General features: G+C 33.1%; 1 protein-coding gene across 1 annotated transcript in view; it reads right to left on the reverse strand.

Moving 5' to 3' along the window:
* Positions 1-1,605: 1,605 nt before the first annotated feature.
* Positions 1,606-23,948, reverse strand: part of LOC143246270 (ceramide synthase 6-like) — a 67,903-nt gene continuing 45,560 nt past the window's right edge. Inside the window, exons 7-10 of the mRNA XM_076492720.1 lie at positions 21,476-21,604; positions 15,058-15,164; positions 12,471-12,624; positions 1,606-6,485 (exon numbers count right to left, since the gene is read on the reverse strand). Coding sequence (XP_076348835.1) covers positions 6,390-6,485; positions 12,471-12,624; positions 15,058-15,164; positions 21,476-21,604 — 486 coding nt within the window. The 3' untranslated portion in view covers positions 1,606-6,389. The remainder of the gene's footprint in view (positions 6,486-12,470; positions 12,625-15,057; positions 15,165-21,475; positions 21,605-23,948) is intronic.

Raw genomic sequence — 23,948 nt, forward strand, 5'->3', positions numbered from 1 at the left:
TGATTCAACAATGATAATCGTCAAATCTGTTCTGTTATACATTGACAACGTTCACTCTTCAATACCTGTTGGCTATGCAGCACACATGAAAGAAACCTAAGAGAAAATGGAAATGTTGCTGATGCACATCCAGTACAGCAAGTACAACTGGAATATCTGTAGAGATATGAAAGTTGTTGCTCTGTTACTGGGACTGCAACTCGGTTATACAAAGTACTGTTGTTTCATCTGTGAATGAGACAGTTGTGCTAAAGAGTCACATTATTCTAGACAGAGCTGGCCACTCCGTAAAAAGTTAGTTCCAACACAGAAATATGTGGCTCATGAACAGCTTGTCGACCCAGCAAAGATTTTTTTGCCTCCTCTTCACATAAAATTGGGACTTATGAAGAATTTTGTGAAAGCAATGAACAAAGAAGGCAGAGGTTTTCATTATTTAAAACAGATGTTCCCAAGAATAACTGATGCCAAGATCAAAGAGGGAGTTTTTGTTGGCCCTCAGATCAGACATGTTATGAGTGACAAGCGGTTCGAAGATCTATTAGTTAAGCCAGAAAAGATTGCCTGGAAAGCCTTCAAAGACATTGTTGACAATTTTCTTGGCAATTATAGAGCCTCACATTACATTCAGCTGGTAGACAAATTCTCAAAGCATACAAAACAATGAAGTGCAACATGTCACTCAAGATTCATTTCCTCCACTCACACTTGGACTTCTTCCTTGTAAATCTCGGTGCTGTCAGTGACAAACACGGTGAAAGGTTTCACCAGGACATTGCTACAATGGAAAAACGATATCAGGACAACTGGAATCTGTCAATGCTTGCTGACTACTGTTGGTCACTGCAACGTGATGCACCAGACATTGAATACAAATGAAAATCAGGAGAAAACACTTAATTATGTTGAACTTAACAGCATATTAGAAACATAAATGCAATTAAATTTTATTAACAGTAAACAGTTAACTGTCTATTTCTCAGAGTTCCTATGTGATGAAGCAAAACCAAAACTATGTTTGTGCACACTCACCAGGTACCTGTCACAATCAGCAAAAACTTTTCAAAACATTGTTGTGCAGCAATATTAACGACTTTTCTTTCCCTACAAAAATATGTTCCCAATGTTTAATTGATTCACAATTGTTTAGAGTGTAAAATCTGTGACAGACCAAAAGCTATTTTATGAAAATGTTAACTTAGTTTAAACCAAGGTATAATTTTTACTTGAGTATGTACATTTGCAGAAAAACCATTTAACTGAAACAATTTAATGTTTTGAATTATTAATGTTGGTGTTAGACAAACAATATACCAGAAAGGTAATATATTGAAAAAAATGTTTTAGATATTAACCTCAGAATTTCATGTACACATGTACAGGTGTTGAAAGTCATAAAGTGTGTATGTCAAGAAATAAAGAAAAATCCTATAACAGAAATAGAAAACTGACAAAAAGCTAGTATTAATTCCAACACATCTCTAGCTTTAAGTTTGCTATATTTTCTCTTGCTAATTGTGTAGTTTCACACACACTTATGTGAAAATACAATTAGAGACAAAATACAAATTTAACTCTCTACTGAGTTCATTCTGCTGGACCCTTTAATAATTTCATTAATTTTATTAACTGTTTGCATGAATATTTTCCATACATAATACTCTTGCATTATTTAACATAATTTTAACAAAAATGTTTTGAAGGCAATTTTGTTAAAAAGGGTACCTCAATTCTATGACAAAACATGAAACATTCTTCACAAATTATAACCTTAAACTTTTGGTAAAACTTCACACAATTTTCTTTTAAATTAGAAATAATTAATAAAACATATACACAACACACACATTTATATATATAAATCCTATGACTATAATAAGCATTTATAAAATATATATCAAGATCTTAAAGACGGAGTTTCTGAAACTTTTTCTTTAACACGTGAAAGAAACTTGCAAATTCCTGACTATGATTTTGAATGCTGCCTAGGAGAGCTTTAAATATGCTGTTTAGTTATACACAGAATGAGGCAAGTGTTACTTGGTTACAGAAGAAATGGTAAAATGTTACATTGTTATAGATGAGAAAGAGGCAAATATTACCTGGTTACAGATACAGTTTCTCTTCACTATAAAAAAGTGGCTAATATTAACTGGTTATAAGAATGGAGATAGATGCTACTTGGTTAAAGTAGAGAGATGCAAGTGCTATTTGGTCATAAAAGAAAAAAAGCAAATATTACCTAGTTACAGAGGATGGAGGCAAATGTTATTTTGGTTATAGAAGTGAGACAAGTTTCACTTGTTTACATGAGACAGATGTTACATGATTACAGACAACCTGGTTATTATAATGATAACGTGGTATGTTAGTCTTAAATGAGTTCTGAAGAACTACTTTTACCACTATTAGGAAAACATAAAATACTGAAAGAATGAATCTGACAAATTAAATAATAAAAAAGGACCAACTTAGCTGCTTTTTAAATTCAATTATCTTTATTTTTGTTAACAAAATCATGCGATAGTAAGAGAATGCAAGTAAGTACAATAGTAAACTCAGCTTTTTAATACACTGCTAACAAATAAGCTCCTACAGACCATTGTACCATTATCACTAACATTATGAAAAGGACAGATTGACTCAAAATGATACAACTGAAAACTTAATTCCAAAGCATAATGTATTTATTTTGTTAGATGTCCAGCTCTCCTACTCTCTCTATTTTTTTTTTTTTGCAGTTAATAAATATACAGAAAAATAACAAGAGTATCCCGTACACTGAAAACAGAAACAAACCAACTGATCATACAAAGTTGCCATATTTACAAAGTACTAGACAAACCTTAATTTTAGTATCTCTATTATTATATTCTACATTAAAACAGTTACTAAGCATGCAGTAATTCCAGATCAGTAGCATAACCTACTAAGAACTTGTAATTTGTGGTTGTCTACATTGGTAGTTTTCTGAACAACCACTTCTTGATTCCCTGTAGCAAGTAACATATGGCCCCAAAAATATGGAGTTCTTTTCCCCATTGAATTGAAAGAAAGTAAATACCTGGAAACTGTATGCCCCATCTCTTTATACATAGATGTTGGTACAACAAGTATGTCAATAAACTGAAATTAATACCACCATAAATACTTAAAGTAATTAGTATGAATATCACAATTATCATGCAACCATCAACCTCAACAAATCATCACCGTTGGCAAATATCAGCCCCTCCAGTGAACAAATGTAATGACGTACTATGGCTACCTTAGCTCAAATTGGGTTACTATTTTTTAAAGCTGGTACACCAGAGCTCCACCAAAATATGAACCATAATTCTGAAAGGATCAAAATTCTTATTTCTTATTCAGAAAGCTTTCATTAAATATTTTAAACACATTACAAAACTGTGGCATGTGTAATCTCTAGGTTGATTCAATTATCCTTACAGTAATAATCTGAAAACTTTTGATCAAGTCATTGCACAAGTTATAATTTGATTGCTTGTGTTTTGTTTGATAGAATACAGTGGTATAAAAGGTTACCTGTTAGTGGGAAAAATTATAGTAAGCAAAACAAACTGATAGAAGACAACATGATACTTAAGGGGAAGCACAAATGTGTCAAAACTACTTTCTCAGACTTCCGATATCTTGTTCCATTTACTATGGGGGTTTTCACTAATTACTAAACACAACAGTGTCCTTAAGGTCACCTGTTCCAGAAAATGTAATTAACTTGTATTAAAAACAAAGAGGTGATGGTATATTTCCAATATAACAAGACATATCAGTGTAAAAACAGATATATATGGGCAATTGTTTAACACTAAACAGAGGTACTACAGACATGAAACACAAATCATGAAGCATCTTAAATTACAACTTTCAACAATATTATGCATAATTGTTATTGCTAATGTACAGATTCAAACCCTACCAAAAAAAAATTGGTTAAAAAAAAAGTGCCAAAACAGCATTAATAATTGTAATGGACAAAGATAGCTTTAAGTAACATAAGAAATAACTAACAAGCATGAAATTAATTTATCTTAAAATATTTATTTTATCTTCAATTCACATTTTGTATTTCATTTCCTAAAACAGCCACAAATACAGTACACGTGCTTTTAGGTTTTGAATTATAATTAAGAAACATCCATACTTATAGTTACAACTGGAAATAGCTACATATCAACAGTTTACAACTTCCAAAACTTGAGGTAAGTGTAAGAACTGACCTATCTACCTACAATGAACACACAGTGCAAATTTAAGTTCATGGAAGCCACTATCATAAAGTTGGTCAGGAAACAATTTACTTAAGCTCTGCTGTATTATTTTAAATCTTTCATACCACTGAAAATTTAACAGTGCATAACAACCTGTTGCCAAGTTCCAGATGTTTCATATGAGCAGAGCACAATTTTATCCATATTTGCAAACCTGTTTTTGTGGTAGTGTCCCATAATGTTCTCACAAACAGATTTTCTGTTGCATACATCATCACTTCCACATTCATGTGAACAGACAGAGTTCAGTTTAGAATTTTAATTAAAACAAGGCTTAGCAATTTATCAGACTTACATATTTTAAATTAATTAAAATAGCCCAATGTGGATATTTGTGTTTTAGTCACATACATACAGTTAACATTTTCATTAATGAATCTCTGCTTGTAACCTCATTTCAGCTAAACATTAAAAAAAACTTGCAAAGAGGGAATTATTTCACCCATACAGCTGATGTTAGTTGTCAAACAATGTACACAAAAAATATACAAAGCTTATTTATCAATGCTGTTTTTGCAACCAGTAATATCTAAGTATTTGTTTCATGTGAAACATTTCAACCATATTAAACTATGCACAGACCTTTCAACAGAAACAGTGAAGCATCTAACTTAGCAACTCTGGACATAAAAATACTATAATATTAATATGAAAGAAGCATTTCATTAACTACAAATGTACAATTTTCCTCAGATATGGATTTAAATGAACCAAAGCATTGATGTAAACACACTATGGAAATACTAGTGTATCATTGCTCTGAACCAAGCCTCAATTTGGGCAAAATCTCTCAACTACTAGTTTACCATCACTCTGAACTAAGCCTCAATCTGGGCACAATCTCTCAACTACTAGTTTACCATCACTCTGACCTAAGCCTCAATCTGGGTACAATCTCTCAACTACTAGTGTACCATCACTTTGAACTAAGCCTCAATCTGGGCACAATCTCTTCCCTACTAGCATACCATCATTCTGAACTAAGCCTCAGTGTGGACATAAATCTCTTCAGTACTAGTTTACCATCACCCTGAACTAAGTTTCAATGTGAACACAACCTATATACTAATAATGTATTATCATTATGAACTAAATTTTAATGTGGACAACAGTCTGAAATAAACATTGTTGCAAACACATTGAATATTGTGTGTGTACCATCACCATCAGAAAAATGAATTTCTGTTAATTCTACATATACTAGCAGATTGCTATTATTTTAGGCTAAATGTCATTTTGGATATTGTTAGTATACCTTTATTCTGGATACTACAAAAGGACATCATTATGAATTGAGTATCACTGTGAAAATTATTAATATGCCATTTCTCTAGATTAAACAACACCAGACATTATTAAATGTACTATAATTCTCCAAGATAAAAGAAAAATCTAGTAATAAAGTAAGAAACCAAAGTAATAAAAATATCAATACTTAGACAAACAAGAATTTGTATCAATCTAGTGTAAGCTAACCTTGAGAGGTATTTTGGTTATGGTCCATCCTAAGTTTGCAAATTACTAAATCAAAAGTTGTCAATTAGATCAAATGAAGACAGTTTAAAAAGAGAAAAATTTATGAATGACTTCTCTGTATTTTATGTTACTAATTCCAAATAATTATAAATTTTATAGCATATAACTAAAATATTAAAACATCTTTATTACAGTACTAAGTCTATTTTTTCCAGAAAACAAATTAGCATTTCTCTTTATATGTATATGATATATACATAGACTAAGAAATATACAAACATATACACACATACACAGTAATATGTTGTGTGTGTGTATATGTACATCTTAATATATATACACATATCATGTTTACACCATTACTGTATTACTAAAACAATTCCTTTTTAAATTGGTCATAAAAATTAAAGAGCAAAATACAGACACCTGTGTTTCTGGCAAAGGCATCTTCTAATTCTATACACACAAACAAACAGGTTTGATCAATTACTTTTAATGAAGAAACATAAAAACATTGTCTTTTGAAGATTTCTTGGAATGCTAGAAATGGTGAATGATAATTTTGAAGTTACTACAATATAATGATGGCAACAACAAGGTGTTAAAGGTCTGTTGTTAATCTCAAGATTTGTTACTTTTTCTTGCTTTGGGTGAGGTTTCATCATCACTGCTGCTACCATTAGCATTGCTACTTTCATCACTTCTTAAGTCTCTTACCTAAAAACAAAATAAGAAAATTTATTTGTAATGTCTCTAAAAACTTGAAAACTAAAGTAATGCACACCTAAGGTTCACATATACTAATTCTGACTGCTTAAACTAGTTTGGATTTCATGTGCTACAACTCGTATAACTAATGTTAATGAACTCAGCCATAAGGTAAAAACTGCAATATTTTGTTACAATATATTCATGTGATTTATAATCTGCACCAGCATATAAAAAGTATACACCAAGGTGTATATATATATATATGTGCACGCACGCACTCAGAGTACATTGCGCAAGTCATTCTAATAAGTTTAGTTACAACACAAGAGAAAATATTTACAAAAAAATAACGTTTTAAACAGGGATCAGTTTATCAGTTTTCTTTAAAAGGTGTGTGTGTGTGTGCATTTTCTTAGAGCAAAGCCACGTTAGGCTATATGCTGTGTACATCGAGTGGAATTAATCTCCTGAATTTAGAATTGTAAATCCAAAGACTTACTGCTGTCCCAGCAAGGAACTTTTTAAAAGGTTAACAATGTTTTAACTTTAAAGAGAAATGAAAACAGTATATTTTTTGATCAACAATAAGATCAGACAATTTTTAAAATTTGCCTTCCATTATTTGCACAATCGAAATATCTACAAATACACATCATATTTATTTCAACTCATTCATATCAGAAAATATCCAGTTTGAATAACATGACTTAAGTACTATCTTTTAATAATATAAATTACACTGATAAAGAAGTCAGAATAAAAAAAAAAAATTTTAAGCTAACAATACATGATACAAAAATGAAAACAAAATAATCCATTAGCAAACCAATTTGTGTGTTCCAAACAGAATATTGTTGTCAAATCACATTTATTATATTGAAGTATTCATGAAATTTAAATGCATTTTCCCCTCCCCTCACATGAAATAAGAAGCTTTCCTTCTCATTTAATAGTTGTGCAAATTCAAAACATCTCAACCTGAATGAGTAATGGGTAATACTTAGTCTTCTTTCAAATAACAGGTCTTCCAAACTGTTCTAGGTATTTGCAACAAACTACACAAACAGTTATCACCTAACCCTGTCCTGAATTTTGAAGTAACAGACTGGAGGGAATGCAGTACCATTAATAACTGTTAGGCTACTCTTGTCTAATCAGAAAAGTATGATATGAACGTCACCCCCATAGCCCATGGTAACAAAATACAGAACTCATTTTTACAGCAACAAGACATGTTCCATAAATTCTTGGATTCACAATCTAACCAGTAGGGTGTACTAAGCCTTCTAACAAACCCTACCTGTTACAATGGGTTGTCTTATAACTCTTTAAACCACTTTGGTTTGTTAATTCAATGTATATGTTGTATAAATTGTTTTATTTGATTGTAAAAAATAAAATTACATAATAACATTATTTAAAACTTGAAATCAATTTTCTACAAATAAAATATTCTATTTTTATATATGCACTGTCTGAATGAGTTTGTAGCTTTGAAAATCTGTATGATTCTGGCATACAATGAGAATAATGTTTTTACTGTAACAAATTTATAAACAAGCCTCCTTTTTTAGCTAAATGTGCACAGGGCTCATCCATTAGACCAAATTCATATAAGAGAAAAAATGTTGGCTGTAACACTGAAATGACAAGGCATATCTACACAAAATGTAGCAAGTTTTTAGCAAAATATACAAGTCTGTTGTACACACACAAAAAATCAGATATTACAAAGTATTTCTACTCAAAGATATGTCTGTAAATTAATGATGTTGGTCTGACTTCCAATCTAACAAAACAAAGTTTAGTTTAAGGTGAGATGATCTTCATGATAACAATATAGATACAGTAGTCAACAATTGCTATGGATCATGTTTCATTTTGAACATTTAAGGAAGAAAAACACCTGGATAAGTCATTTTTATACTTTATTAAATTCTGTAATATTTAACTTGAATAACATAGCTTAAGGGACTGAGGTACCCTATACCTCATTTTTAACAAGAAAAATTTCAAAATCAACAGTCACTGAAAGAAGTGTCTAATTCATAGTCAAGATGATTTCAATAGTCCATGTGACCACCTCAAGCATTAATAACTGCTGCACAACATCTGTGCATAGCTAATGATCAAATCAGTTAATTGTTATGGAATCTGTTGCTATTCTTCAAACAAGGGCAGCTTCTAAGCCCTGGAGTATTCTTGGTGGGGCTTGACAAGCTTGTAGCCTTGTTTACAGCTGCTCCCAGATGTGTTCTATTAAGTTAAGATCAGGAGACCTAATTGACTACTCCATCCAGGGAATTCCTTCAGCTTTCAGGAAAACAGGCCATGTTGCACCCACATATGAATGAACAATGGGTACAAAGATCTCATCTCTGTATTTTAGGTTGGCAAGACTTATTTCAGAAGATTACAAGGTCAGTACGACCTGCAATTTAGATGCCTCCCTACACCATGACTGAGTCTCCTCCAAAGCAATCATGTTTGATCACATCCTGAAGTAAACTACATCCACCAGGGTGTCTCAAAATTCTCCTAGTCTATCATGAAAGTCCACACAGTTGCAGGTCTCTTGTGCGAAGAGTATGACCCTCTACTATTATGCAGTCCACCTCCTGTGTTCTTAAGCACACTGCAGTTATGCCTGCTTGTGCTATCAGCTTAACTTAGCATAAATAGCAGGATGTCTAGCTCTCAACTGAGTTTCATAAAGGCATTTGTGCACTACCTGTGTAAACTTTCAGACTACTGTGGAATCTTAGAGGTAATTATGGGGGTGACAGATGGAGCGAAGCAATTTCTTATAGTTTAGCAGTCCTATTGTGGAGCTGTTAGTTTTCTCCTTCCTCCACCACATCCTCCGATTGACTCTGCCAAATCATCTTAACATGTTTCAGGTCATGGGCACCACACTTTGGGATATGCCAAGAGCAGCAGCATCCCTGTATTGAGTCATCTCAGAATCCTTGTTAAGATCTGCACGAGAAAGATGATGCCTTTGATTGACTTAAATGAGGTAGTTTCTAAATAATCTCAAATCTGACCAATTTTAGCATACAGCAATTAGTAATTTCAAATTAAGAAACTCACAATTTCACCATATGAACTCCAAATTTGGAGATATGGTCAGAAAACAGAGCCAAGATTTAATCAAAATCACCCAGACATAAAATTTGCATTTGGCAGAAAATGTCAAGATAATGGACTTCCAAGTTTGTTTGTTTTTTTAACAAATGACTTTTATTAACATTAGTGTACTGTGTTTTTGTTCATTATACAGACTACTTATTGCATCTTCAATACCTCTAGAATTTCCAAAATACAAATCTACAGTTTTATCAGTGTCACTATATAATGAATCTCATATTTACACTAGCACAAACTGTTATTAAATCAACAATGTATGGTAAAATGAACAGATGATACCTCCAACATTAAATACATAATACCATATTGAATGGCACTATAAAAATGTAGTGGCATAAACACTTCATCATACATACACACAGAGTTAAGCCCATTTTATATATTTTTTTTTTACATTCCTTCTGTGTGACTTCCTATGCCAATCCAAAGAGCTGTTTAGGGTGATAAGGTCTAATGTAAACACAGCCTAACAACAGTGGTCTTGCAAGTGAAACTTGATATAATATAAGTGCAAAATAACTACACCTTCCTCATATTGTTCAATGAAAGACATTTATATTCATATGACACACCATAACTCACAGGAAGTATAAAATGACAGAACAACCTTTAAAAAAATAATAATCAGGACTGTAAATCTGATGGAATAAATTTTTCTATCATCAACATGTCACTAAACAAAGATTTTATTATCTGATCTCTAGGTAAGTAAGTTTCTACTGAACTAGAAACCACACTGGCTTATAAGGCTGAACAATGAAAACAAAAGTTTATTACATTTAAATCACTAGCTTACAACTTCTCAAAACTGACATATGGGCATCACACCATGGCAACTATGTTGAAAAACAAACAGTTAGTAAAATCTATAAAATTACATTTATACAGAAATTAAAAGGTTCAAAGTAGCACTATTTTGTTAAAATATATTTCAACATTTCACCTAGAGAACTGTGGCTGTCATTATGCACAAAAGAAATTCAGAAATTTCACAAAAACTGATGTTCATTTGGAGCATGTCTAAACAAATATGATATGAAAACTATAAATGTTTAAAATTTTTGATGCATAAATTTCAACTCTGAAGTGTTTTATATGCATGGAAGAACAATTACAAGTTCATTTTCTAAATTTTTTTTTTTAAATCAAAAGCACAATTTCTTCCCTCAAGGCAGAATGCGTCCGAGTACCACACAGTTAAAATGTGCCTTAAAACAGTAAAATCAGGTTACTTTTAAGAATTTCATTACAAAGCTTCATATTTTCATAAGACTTGTACAAATGTATTATTGGTGTTTTATTACAGTGTGCAAGTCAATAATAAGGTTTTAAGTAAAGTTGAATATACAATAATGGGGCATTAAAAAATCATTCCAGGCTTCAAAGCAATGAGTAGCTATAAAGCCCAGAAAATATAAACCGGTCCTCTGTGCATTTGTCTTTTCAGTACACATATTTGCATACTAAATCCACTTGAACCAGTTTTTTCCTAGATTTGTAAAATACATCTTCAGTTATCAATGCATTATGAAGCACAAAAACCCAATACAATAAGAGCAATATAGATTTAAAACTTTGCTATAAACCCAATAGAGTTTTGAGAATAAATAATGGACACTAAACCTTACTGTTGATTAGAAAAATAAACCAATGTTTTGATAAATCTTTTCAAAAAAGAGTAATAAAGGAAAGATCTCACTCACTGAGTCTCAAGACTATTATCCATAAAAATAGTTTTTACTCTACCAGGTACAACATTGAGTAGATTAAATTATTTAAACATGTAAGAATTGTCTCAATTTCTCAGTTTTAATCAATACATTTTTCTCACAATTTACTATTCTTAACTCTCACTGGTAAAACTTTATGACTTGTACTCTTTTTTAGGAATTTTCATTCCAAGTTACAAAAGAGCTATCCAAATATAGTCAGCCCTAATTTTGAAATGACAGCCCAAGAGACAAGGGAGAAAACAGCTAGTCAAAAGCACCAACTACAAACTAGAGATCAGCTTTTATCTGACCACATGCTGCATTTGACTATCACTCTTATAGTGTACCTATAACCTCAAAGAGCACAGCATGGTTTCTTGGTAAGAGGACAAACCACAAACCCCTAGATATACATTCCAGGTACTCTAAAACACTAGTGTCTGGTCACTTTTGGCACTTAATATAAACAACAAGGAATCTTCAATACCCATGACACTTCAAATTCTATTAGGCAGGATTAAAGTAATTTAATCTACGAGACCTTTTCTTTCCTTTTTATTAACTGTATTTTTGTACATTATCACTATTAAGTGGAGGTGTGTGCACATATCTGATTCACTTTTATTAATTGTCAAGTTCTCTACCAGCCTACCCTCAAACTGAAATTCTTTTCAGCAAGATTAAAGTGAATTAATCCAGACCTTGGGCAGGATCAAATACATAAATTGAAAGAGTGTGATCTCTTGATTCCAAAATTATAATTAGATATCAAATTGGTCACAAGATGACATAGCCACAAGATAAAAAATTTGTATCAGAAAAATAACTCAGGACCATTCTACGAGCTGCAATCCCATGGCTAAAAATGCACTACCTTTTGCCACTAACATCTAGCACTGATTTTATCCCTGCAGCAATTATTTTGTGAATTATTTTTTCTTTAAACTAACTAAATATGCATAGAAAACAATCATGTCAACTAAAATCAACTTTATCTCAAATTTAAAACATCCAAGTGTTAGATTCCTAAAAGTTCAACAGTTTTATGAACAGTGTTTACTTTTTTACATTCAACAGCTTAATTTGCATTATTAACCATCATTAAAAAAAGAGAGAGAGAGAAACTAACCCCTTTCTGGAAAGCTTGGAGAGCAATGCAAACAATAATCCAAGTCCAAACAATATGAAGAAGCTGAAGGGCTAGAAGTAGCGAGTTGAAAATAAAATAGACAGGAAAAAAATCCAGGATGGTAAGGGCTTCATACATTGTACTGTAGATCACTCTATTAAAAAAATACAAAATAAAGTACCAAGAATACAGTGTGCAAAATATTATTTGATAAAAGTCATTTTACAGTACTTAATAATTTAACAAACACACATTTGACACATTTGGCAAACTAATTAGAATGTGGTGATTGTAAAGCAATAATAAATGAAACTAAAGAAAATAATGTATTTTAGCTTTACAATAACATTACAACCAATAGTTTCAGCACATTCAACCCTAAATCTCATCTTGCATAAAGATCAGAGTTCATTCTAGCATTGCTATAATTCACTTGTTACTCAGTGTTAATAGTAAGGTAACATTAAAATTACAGAAAAACCTTAGCTTTTACAAAGCAAACATCATTATGATTAGTAAGCCAAAAGTATCATCATTATACTCACATTTTGTTATCAACTTCCAAAATAAAAACAACAACAAACATGTTAACTAGATGGGTAGAACAGTAAAAACTCCAACAGTCAATAATGATAGATTTTATTGTATTTTTTAAATGAATGAATTTGAACATTTAAAAAGTTCAGCTGACTACTATTTACAGACAGTAACAGGTATGCAGTGCATTATGAGAAAGAACTCTGAAAAGGAGGAACAATTATACAAGGTATTCTAAAAGGAATCAAGCTTGCCTCATTACCATTTTAAAAGGCCTGACTAGTTTGTTCTAGTTTTAAAACTTTGGAATTTTTATTAACTCTTCTCTCAAGAAAATATTGAGAGACATTTTAACACATTTATCAGATCTATTAAATACAAAAACCTTTTGTTTTCAGTATAAAAAACTTCCTTTTGTTAAATTACCTTTGTTTTGTTAGTTGCCTGAAATATCATGCAAACATCTGATGATTTAACAGAAATGGATAATTTACCCTCAAAGGTTTAAAATACATCTATATGATTTAATAAATTTCACTGAAGTAGGGCAGTAAATTATATCCAGTGATCCCTTTGATGTGATAGTACAAAGTCAGTTCAATCAACCAAGATGAAAGCAAAGTTTAAATCTCATTACATTACATAGATTTATTATTTTTATTATATTGAACTTTCAGCCATGTCAGGCTAATAATACAGAAGTTACAATTAAGCGGTACATGTGCACTCATGTAACTACATCCCATAATATAAAACTTGCCTTCAGTCTTTACAATAGTCTTTACCTATCTTGGCTGTCACATTTCAATTATTATACATTGTATAATATTATTATACAATATTATACAATTCTTAAACTTATTTTTCTTAAAACAAAGAACAGTAAATAAAAAAATAGAGCAAACAGTTATCTCTTTCAGGAATGACCTTTGTAGTCGGCTGTTGCTTGTTGTAGCTTGCTAAGCCTTAAATTTCACACACAATGGATGTGAAACTTTTTTTATGGTTATATATACACACACACAAACACACATTTGAATAAACAAAAAATAAAATTACTTCATCAATACAACAGAATTCCATTGTAATTTATCAAGTTTAGTAACTAAGCTATGACTGTATATGAATAATGAATTTTGTACAGGTTAAAAACTCAACCTATCAACACAAAGGTTTGTCTCAAATGAAAGAGAGAATGCCATTATATTTGAAAACAGCTGAGAAAATCACTAATAAAATATTCTAGGTTTTTGATTAGTTATTAACAAGTCATATATAAAAGTCAGTGCATATAATGAACCATTTACAAAAATAGAGGTGAGTATGGTCACTGAGTCACTACAAATAGTGACAGCTCAGCAAATAGAAAAGATAAAAGGTTTTACTTTCAAATTCTAACTTAAAAGTATCAGCAATTTGAGTTCCTAATTCGTACAAAACCATATAATTTGTATTTTAACATCATAAATATTTAATCTGAACCAGTGCTGCATTCAACATACCACATAACACAAAAATCAATGTTTAGTTGTGTTTTTTATCCTACTTTTCAATTAAGAAACAATGTATGATATCAAAATTTATATTATAATCTACAGTTTGATACCAAATTTAATGGCATATATTCATAAAATTGTAGTTAAACAAAATTTTAAATGTGAGTCAACAAATGCAATGACATGGCCTTTCACCCACGACCCTTCCGGAAAGAGTTAAGAAATTAAAACTTGTATAATATTAAAAGTGATTATATACTACATTTTGTTACCAAGTTTAGTGGCAAGCATTGATAATAAAGCTGTTTACTTTAATTCTGAAAGTTCATGATGTAAAAAGTTTGACCTCATCCCTGCACATGGAGTTAAACTCTTAAACAACTAGAAATGCCTCTACATAAAGTTAACTGCCTGGAATTTTTCTTTCTCTATTTTGTAGCTAAGCTGGGAGAAGATTAACAACAATTATTTGTCCAATAAAACTAGAACTTTGTAGTTAAAAAAAACACAACCATAAGCACACATTCAATCAAAAACCTTTAAAATTAACATACCTGTAAGGAAAAAGTCCTAGTCTAGAAACAATCCAGGCTAGAGTGAAAATCATAAATGAGATGTCAGCCATATTCTGCTTCCCTAGATATTTTATCATTTTGGTTACCTTAAAAAAAATAGTTATTAAAATTAGTAAAGCTACACATTTTTAGACATATATTTGTAACAACATATTATAATCATAAAATAATTAACAACAAGTTACAGAAGATGAACTATAAACTTTCCATCATTAGAATGAAGAGGCACCTCAGAAAATCTTCTTGTCATTTTAGGACTTTCTTCTATTCTTATCTATAGATGATTAGTAGTTCTACAGGTTTCAACATGCCCAATAAATTATCTCATGCAGTAAATCAACTTTATCTTTAGGTTAACTCGGAATTTTCACAATGTATATCTTATTATTATTATATAATAATAATAATAATAATAATAATAAAAGCTCATGGATAGACACAAAATTAAAGGAGCAGCACTAAAAAATGAAAACAACTCAAAAACAAGCAGGAAGTGAAAAATAAAGGCATACAAAGGCATAAATACTTTATGGATTCATTCAAAAGTCTCTTGAATAGCATTTAATAGGAGCTTTATGGTTTAAACTACAATCTTATTACTGCAAGCAGAAGAGTAAGTAATTATACAGAGATGAAACTTAAATAAAGCAAAATATATTTCTTGAAGAACTGAAAGAAAGTATGTAAGACAATGAATGAAGTCCAAGAGAAAACACAGCCTAACTCGTATTTAATTAATCTTAGTAATTATAAGATGTCAAAATTAGAAAGTTTAATCATTTTAAAGGTATGGTATATTTTGTTAGTCTGAACCTCTAATCATATAGTTCATTAGACTGATAAACTTTGAATTTAAAGGTCAAATATGGACCAAATTATCAGCTGCACACAAAATTATATTGTATAACCAAAAACTTAGGTTTTATTAAGTACAAAAGTTTTGTTCTTTTTAACAACAGTTCTTCAACACAGCTTAACAAAATTTACTTGATTATACATATTATAAAGATCAATTGACACACATAATTTCAGATTATCTGATACTTGTTTTAAAAAAAACTTTAACCTTAGAAATGTTAGTATCAATCAACAATTGTCACTACAAAAATAGGTTAGACTTATAAATCCAACGTGAACGAGGGTCAAACATTAGCACCCTTGACTTTAATCAGTAATAACAAGAAAACCCACTTGTAACTTTGTGAACCTAACTATGACCGAAGAAGGTCAAAACGTTGTTTGCTGCTCTGCATAAAAAATTTTCTCAACTCAAACCAGCCGTTTTTACATGTATATTTCATCCTTGACTTTTTTAAATGAAATATAATCTTTTGGTGAGATGATTAAACATTAATTTCTATTCCTTTCATATCAAAATTTGAAAGTATATCTAAGTACATTCAAGCACATTTTATAAAATTCACCTGAAGATTCACACAAGAAAAAAGGATGCTATCACCTGTTCATTCCAAACATATAAAACATTCTGATGAATATTTTGGTTCGAATAATGTTCATCAAATAGCAGATAGTATTTCCAATCAGGAGTGTCTACTTTCATCAGATGACTTAAAGATAGCTCACATTTGGGGACTGTAAGAAGTCATGGTGGGATGGGCTGACCAGTGTATACAGCAATGTTATCCAAGCACAGACCCAATACATCCAAATGCTCCTGGATACGAAAGCAAAAAAGAGCAATTGCAGACAGTCTGGTCTGAAAAAGCATGACATATTGTAAAGACAGTTGCAAACAGCAGAGGTGCAAAGAAGGTTTATGAACTGGGTAAGTGCAGAAAGTCCCAGTGCAGAGCCAAAGTCTAGCATCTTTAAGGCCAGTGGTCTTAAAGATGCTGTAGACCAATGATCCATAGTCGAGTTTTGACCGAATAACAGCATGATATATCTTTAGCATAGAATGTCGATCCACTCCCCAAATGGTGGAAGAGAGGACACGAAGGATGTTCAGTGCTCTTCTACATTTGACCCATAGCTGCTTGATGTGTGGTATAAAGGTCAGCTTACAGTCAAAGATAAGCCCCAAAAACTTTGTTTCAGGGACCATAGGCAGCACAACTTCACCGATACAGAGTACAGGATCAGGGTGAATACCCCAGTGGCAGCAAAAGTGCATGCAAACAGTTTTAGAGAGAGAGAGAAATTAAAGCTGTTTGCAGTGGTCCACTTCAGTAAACAATTCAGGGTAGTCTGTAGCTGCCTCTCAATATAACTTATGTTCGACAACTGACATGAGATGTGTAACTCGTTAACATAGAGCCCGTTTGCAACAGTGAGAGGGAGTTGTTCAGTGATGGCATTAATTTTTATACTAAAAAAAAAGTATGACACTCAAAACACAGCCCTGAGGGACTCCAAGTTCCTGTAGAAAAGAACAGGAAAGTGTCAAGCCCACATGTAATAAAAATGGGCAAATGTAACCCATATATATGGAGGTCTCGCAAAATGCCATATCTCCATGTTGTATGATAAGCCTTCTCAATGTCAAAGAATGTTGCTACAAGATGTTGTGGTTTGAGAAAGGTTTCTCTGACTGACGTTTCAAGTCGAATCAGGTGGTCCTTGGTGGAGCGCTGTCGTCGGAACCCACACTGGATGGGAGAGAGAAGGTTGTTTGATTCGAGGAACCAAACAAGATGAGCATTAACCATCCTTTCTAAGGTCTTACACAGACAGCTCGTCAAAGCAATTGGACGGTACTTTGAAGGAATCTTGGAATCTTTCCCAGGCTTAGAGAAAGGTAAGATAATAGCCTGGCACCAGGCATTAGAAAAAACATTCTCATGCCAGATACAGTTAAAAACAATGAGAAGAATATCAAGAGAAGCAGGAGAGAGACAGTGCAGCATGTCATAGTGTACATCATCAGGTCCAACCGATGTACTGCCAGACAAATAAAGGGCCAGTTTGAGTTCCAACAGTGAAAAGGGACAATTATAGTCATAGAGACAATCAGCTTGAAAGGAAAGAGGTGATTGCTCTACCCGAGTCTTGAAGCCTAACAAGGTGGAAGAAGAAGCAGAAGTGCTAGGTACCCAGTAAAAGCTTTCACCTCTAGTATTGGCCATGCACTGGGTATCAGCTATTTCTTGGCCATCAGAGAGCAAGATCGAGAGGGGAATAGAATTACTGCTCACTGACTTTTCGAATCTTGTCCCATGTGACTTTGGAACTGTTGGTAGAAGATATGCCAGTCATGAACTTAATCCAAGATTCCTTCTGGCTTTGACATCTTACCTATTGATGCGGTTTGAGAATGTGGGATATCTATGGAAAGTATTCCAGGCCCATTTTTGAGCCTTCCGTGCCATGTGGCAAGCAGGATTCCACCATGGACGAGGATATAACGGAAAACGTGTCGAGGTTTTAGGAAAACATTGAGCAGCTGCTTGTATAATACAGTCACTTACTGCTGCCACACAGTCATCTATTGGTGGTTTACAAATGACAGCAGGGCCAGTTTGTCTGATCCAGCTTCAATGGCCAGTCTCTCTCAAGATTACAGGAAAATGATCTCTGCCTCTTGGATTATTGTCAATCCTCCATGAAAAATGGGAAAATAGTATTGAAAAGAGGAAGGTTGTGATCAGAGAGCATACGCTCCGCAGATAGACCCCCACTATCAATATCAGCTCTTCCCCAGAGGGGATGATGTCCATTAAAGTCCTTCAGGATGAAAAAGGGAGATGTCAACTGTTCAATGAGAGCATCAAGGTCTGATTGATCATATGTCTCTCCAGGTGACAGGTGGAGAGAACAAACAGTGATGGTGTGACCCAAGGAAACACAGATGGCTACAGCCTTCAAGAGTGTGTCAAATGGCAAAGACACGGTGGGAACAATCTGATCAACTGTTCAATGAGAGCATCAAGGTCTGATTGATCATATGTCTCTCCAGGTGACAGGTGGAGAGAACAAACAGTGATGGTGTGACCCAAGGAAACACGGATGGCTACGACCTCCAAAGGTGTGTCAAGTGGCAAAGACAGGGTGGGAACAATTTGATCAACCAACAGTGCCACCCCTCCATGCACTCGTCCATCACACAGCCTGTAATTTCTGTACAAAGGAAACCACCGAAATGTGACTATATCAGCAGGTTTCAGAAATATTTCCTGCATGGAAAGACATACAGGATGGTAGGAAGCAATCAGTGTTTTGATGCCATCCAGATTAGAACGTAAACCTCGACAGTTCCATTGTATCAGGGTGGCCATTTTTATTTACGTGTAGGCAAATTGGGTGGGAAACCCTTCTGTTTAGGACCACATCTTTTTATCTTACTGTCCTTATTCAATGGAGGTCTATCGACCTCCATGGATTCTACCCTGGGTTGACTAGGTAGATTTTTGTTGTTGGAAGGGGATTCCAGTGATTGAGGATGTGAATGAATGATTGTTTTGCATCTTAGAGTGGGAGAAGATGTGGATCTTGGGGTTTGTTGGAATGTATGTAAGGGACAAAGATAGGTGTTGAAGTTGATTCATCAACTTTTTAACCATGGAGGTCAAAAGACTTTTCATTTGTTTTGAGAACAATTCTTTTAAGGCACAGAGAGATCTGTCTGAACTCCCAATGTAATTGTGGAACGAAGTGCAGCAGCATATGTCTGAGATGATGTGGTGGACAGCAATTTTCTTGTCTCAGGATAAGTAATGTTATGAATTGTTTTTAAATGCTGCATCTCTTTTTCTTCCAACCATTTAAAACAAGAATGAAAGTAGGATGGGTGAGAGCCATTGCACACTCATAGGCCTCATGGTCCTTGTCGCTGCAACTAGCACACATCAAGGAACCACAACATGACGTCTTTGAGTGACCAAACTGCTGACACTGGAAACATCAGAGAGTTTGGAATGTATGGCCGTATTCTGCAAATAAGATAACCTGCCTTGATGGTGGCAGGCAGACATGGTAACATAAATGTGAGAATGAGGACATTGGTTGGCACCATAATCCCATCTTTGCAAAACTTCTTGGGTGGAGAAACCAGCGAGAATTTCCAACTCTGGAATGTTCTTCAAGTCCCTCTCAACAATAACTCCTCATGATGAATTCAAAGTAGCATGAGGCATAACCTCAATAGGTATATACCCAATTGCCTTTGAATGCACAAAAAATTCACTGTGGTGAGATGTTGATGTTTCCACCAACATGTCACCAGATCAAAGCTTCTTTACTGACTTTGGAGAGCCAGCAAGTCCCTCTGGTCCCTTCTGAATAAAAAGGGGAGACATTTGCCCTAAAGGTTTGTCTGGAAGTGAATGCAATATAAGAAAATGAGGTACAACAGGTGGTACAGATGGTGATTTTGCTACTCAGGATCATCACAACATGGTCGTTTATCTATAGACTGTTTTGTCACTATTTTATTAAGATTTGTAATTGGAGTATCCATAATAAAGAAAGGGAAATTGTGGTGCCCACTGGCCCCACCCACCAAGGGGATGCACAAACAATGTCAAACAAGGACACTGCAGTAACGCCAGGATTTCGTGAGCACTATACCCAAACATTATCATCAGATGCAATGTCCACAACATTGAGAACATCCAACACTGGTACTTGGTTGACTCTAGCCCAAGTGGACCAGCCGACTGACCCAAGGGGGGCAACACCATGTCCGCCCGTCTACAGGAATTCAAGGCCAAAGTGGTGTGTTAGGGTTGGACCCCTCAACCACCAGGGTCCTCTCCTCCCCTTCACGGGTTGCCACGCATGGCAAACATGTGGGTGGATGTTCAGATCCCAGAGGAGGTAAACTGAAAGAACAAAACCTTCCCTGAGAGATCTGCTCACCATGTATAGGAATCCACACCAAGGGGTGACAGATCAGAGGGAAGGCGGTTAGCTTCTCAGTATCACCAATGACAACTATTGGAACACTTTTTTTGCAACAAATAGTGGAATTGACCATAACAAAGAAAGAAACATAGGTGAAAGGGCACACATGTTTGGTGATGAAATTCAAACTCATCACTCACAGGTTTACAGTCAAGTACCCTGCCCACCAGACATATAACTTATACCTTGGAGTAAGTAGACTTAAAGAATCACAAAACAACTCAAAAAGAATTTGTATGTTTCATAAGATACTATTAATCCAATTTTCATAAAAAGTAGTTAACACTGAAATCTACACTGTAACCATCAACTTTCATTTAGCATTGTGTTACACAAGTTAAAAATTTTAAACATACAAATAACTTCTTGCTTTAGAATGTTCATAAAGAGAATGATGGGCAAAATCTGTGAGTATTTTTATTTAAAAGAGTGAAAATAAGTTACTAACATGAGCCTTAGAACATTTTAGGTAATATACTAATATTAATATACACACAAATGTAAACAATAAAAATGTTGATGTCTTATTTCTTACCTCAAGAGGAATATCTGCAAAGTCATGGATAAGCATAACTAACGTTCCTACTCGCCAGAAGTTACAAGCCCAAGAAAAACTCAGTAACATGATGGTGATGATGTGGTGTACAAACATCTGTAAAAAGTCCTGTACACAGTAATAATAAAATAAAAACGTTATATACTTATGAAGAAGGAGCATTACTAACAAAATATATAAATTTCAAAATATATGCCTTAATTTGAAAGACTTAATATATATGTATACTGAAGTTGCCAGAATAGGCTTAGCAACAAGAAATAGAAAAAAATTAAATTACTTGTTTACAGCTCTCAAAAGCTGATACACATATAAGACTGTTGGAAATATATGATATACAAAATAAAAATACTTAGAAGAAAAAAAGCATACCCAAAACAGTCTAGGTATGGAGAAATGTTTAAAATAATGACCAAATGACCCAAGTTAAATTCAAGTTTTTTATTTATTCTACATAATAATAAAACTGATTGACTCACATTTTAGTCTTAAGACAACAGTAGTTTAATTCACGACAGAAAAGCGAATATGCAAAAACTTTTGTTAAAGATAAAAGAAAACGTTTCATTGATGACAAGACTTATTATATTAGCCTGTAAGCTCACAATATGATTTACCAATGGTTCACAAAACAGATGTTCCCCTGGCCAATCTTTTCCAACATGAAATTTTTAATTATAAACTAGTGGATTTTATTGCCAGGAAAAAGTTTGAGGAATATACAGTTAAAAATTGAAAATTACATTTGCAAAAGAAACCGAAGACCAGATAAACCTGTTTGTTAGGTTACTTTTCAAATTATTCCATTTTTACTAGCTTATCTCTAAACAAAGTTATGAAAAATATGTAATATGTGATTTAGATTTTAAAACACTAAAATTGTATGAGTAGTAGTTAATGAAGGTTATCAAAAAATGTTGGAGTTCATCATACTAATAAATCCTGTCTTGTTTTTAATACTCAACTATATGTTCCAATACACTGGACTTCAATTAGGTCACAGTTAGTTTGGCCAATCTTTTTCTTTCTATTTGCAAAAGAAAATATGACTAGAAAATTGTCCAAAAATTCAGACCAATCTGTAAATAAGATATAATCTACATTAGTGGTTTTACATAAACAAGTTCAAGAAAAAGAGCTTCTTGATATCCCAATTAAACATAGAATTTAATTCACCATTCAAGAACAAAGTAATTCACTGTTATTGTTTTTGAATAGCACAGTAATTAGCAATGGCAGATATTATCAAGTTTCCATTTTTATACAAAAACTAATATTTTAGGAGCATTCTTCTAGAAGAATTCACAAAAAATTTTGTCAATATGAATAAGAGAAGACTGAAGATGGAATTGAATAAAACTCCCAAATGAACAAGGTATTTAGTGGGGTAAAAATAGACTTCTCCACCTTTATTAGGAATTCCACCCATACTGCTTCTTGAAGGAGCAGATGAGTGTGGTCTCTGGTTAAGAATGGGAAGAAGCAATAAAGAGCCAATCATCCATGTACTGATAAGTGCAAAGACCCATCAAGTAAAGATGTTGGGCAAAAGTTCTTACTACCAGAAAAAACACAAGAATCCAAGGTCATTCCAAACAATGATTCTAAACTAGAATACTCAACTTATAGAGAGAAATAATTATTGTTGATGCAAGTCCTGTGGGGATGAACCCTGAACTGAAGAGTACAAGAAGAAAATTTGGATTCTAGTATCAAGAAAATAGGAAATGTAGCTGAAGCAAAGGTCATTCCAATGGACAGGATGAAAGCAGACACATCATAAATGTAGCAGTGATAAAAAATTAAGTTCTACATTTATATAAATTAGTGTCATATGGCATACATTTAACAACAACAGGGAATTAGATACTATACGTAGGAATGATATATATAGTACAAACTATCTAAACATACCTAGTTCACAAAGTACTCATTAATAAAGAACTGACAAAACAAAGTACATAATAACAAATGTGTAAAACTGACAAAAATTACCTAGAAAACAATGTAATAATCAGTATCTAGCTTTCAATAAATTTAACTTAAACAACAAAAAACACTTTCCAAAGTCTGAGTACACTGATGACAAGAAATACTTAATTCACCAGTCTGCAAATAAGGACAATGTCAAACAAAGGGCACCCGAATTGTGCCTACCATAAGTATTGCAACCAAGTGTGAAGTGTACAAATTAAAAAAATTACCACTGATCCACTGGGAGATCTGAAAGCATTAGAAAGAAAGGAGAAGAACAAACCTCCACTAAAGTGAACATTGTGAAGGTGTGGTAACAGGAGCAGGAGAAAGAAAACTAACAAAATCACCCTCATCTTGAACATACAGAAAAAAGTAAATATGCATTAACCATTGACCAGAGTAACCAGACATAAAAAGGGTGTGGAAGGTGAACACAACTGAAGAGGTAGGGAGTGTGACAGATCAAAATAGGAAG

The sequence above is a fragment of the Tachypleus tridentatus genome, chromosome 3 (genome assembly GCF_004210375.1).
Source record: "Tachypleus tridentatus isolate NWPU-2018 chromosome 3, ASM421037v1, whole genome shotgun sequence".
Taxonomy (NCBI): Eukaryota; Metazoa; Arthropoda; class Merostomata; order Xiphosura; family Limulidae; genus Tachypleus; species Tachypleus tridentatus.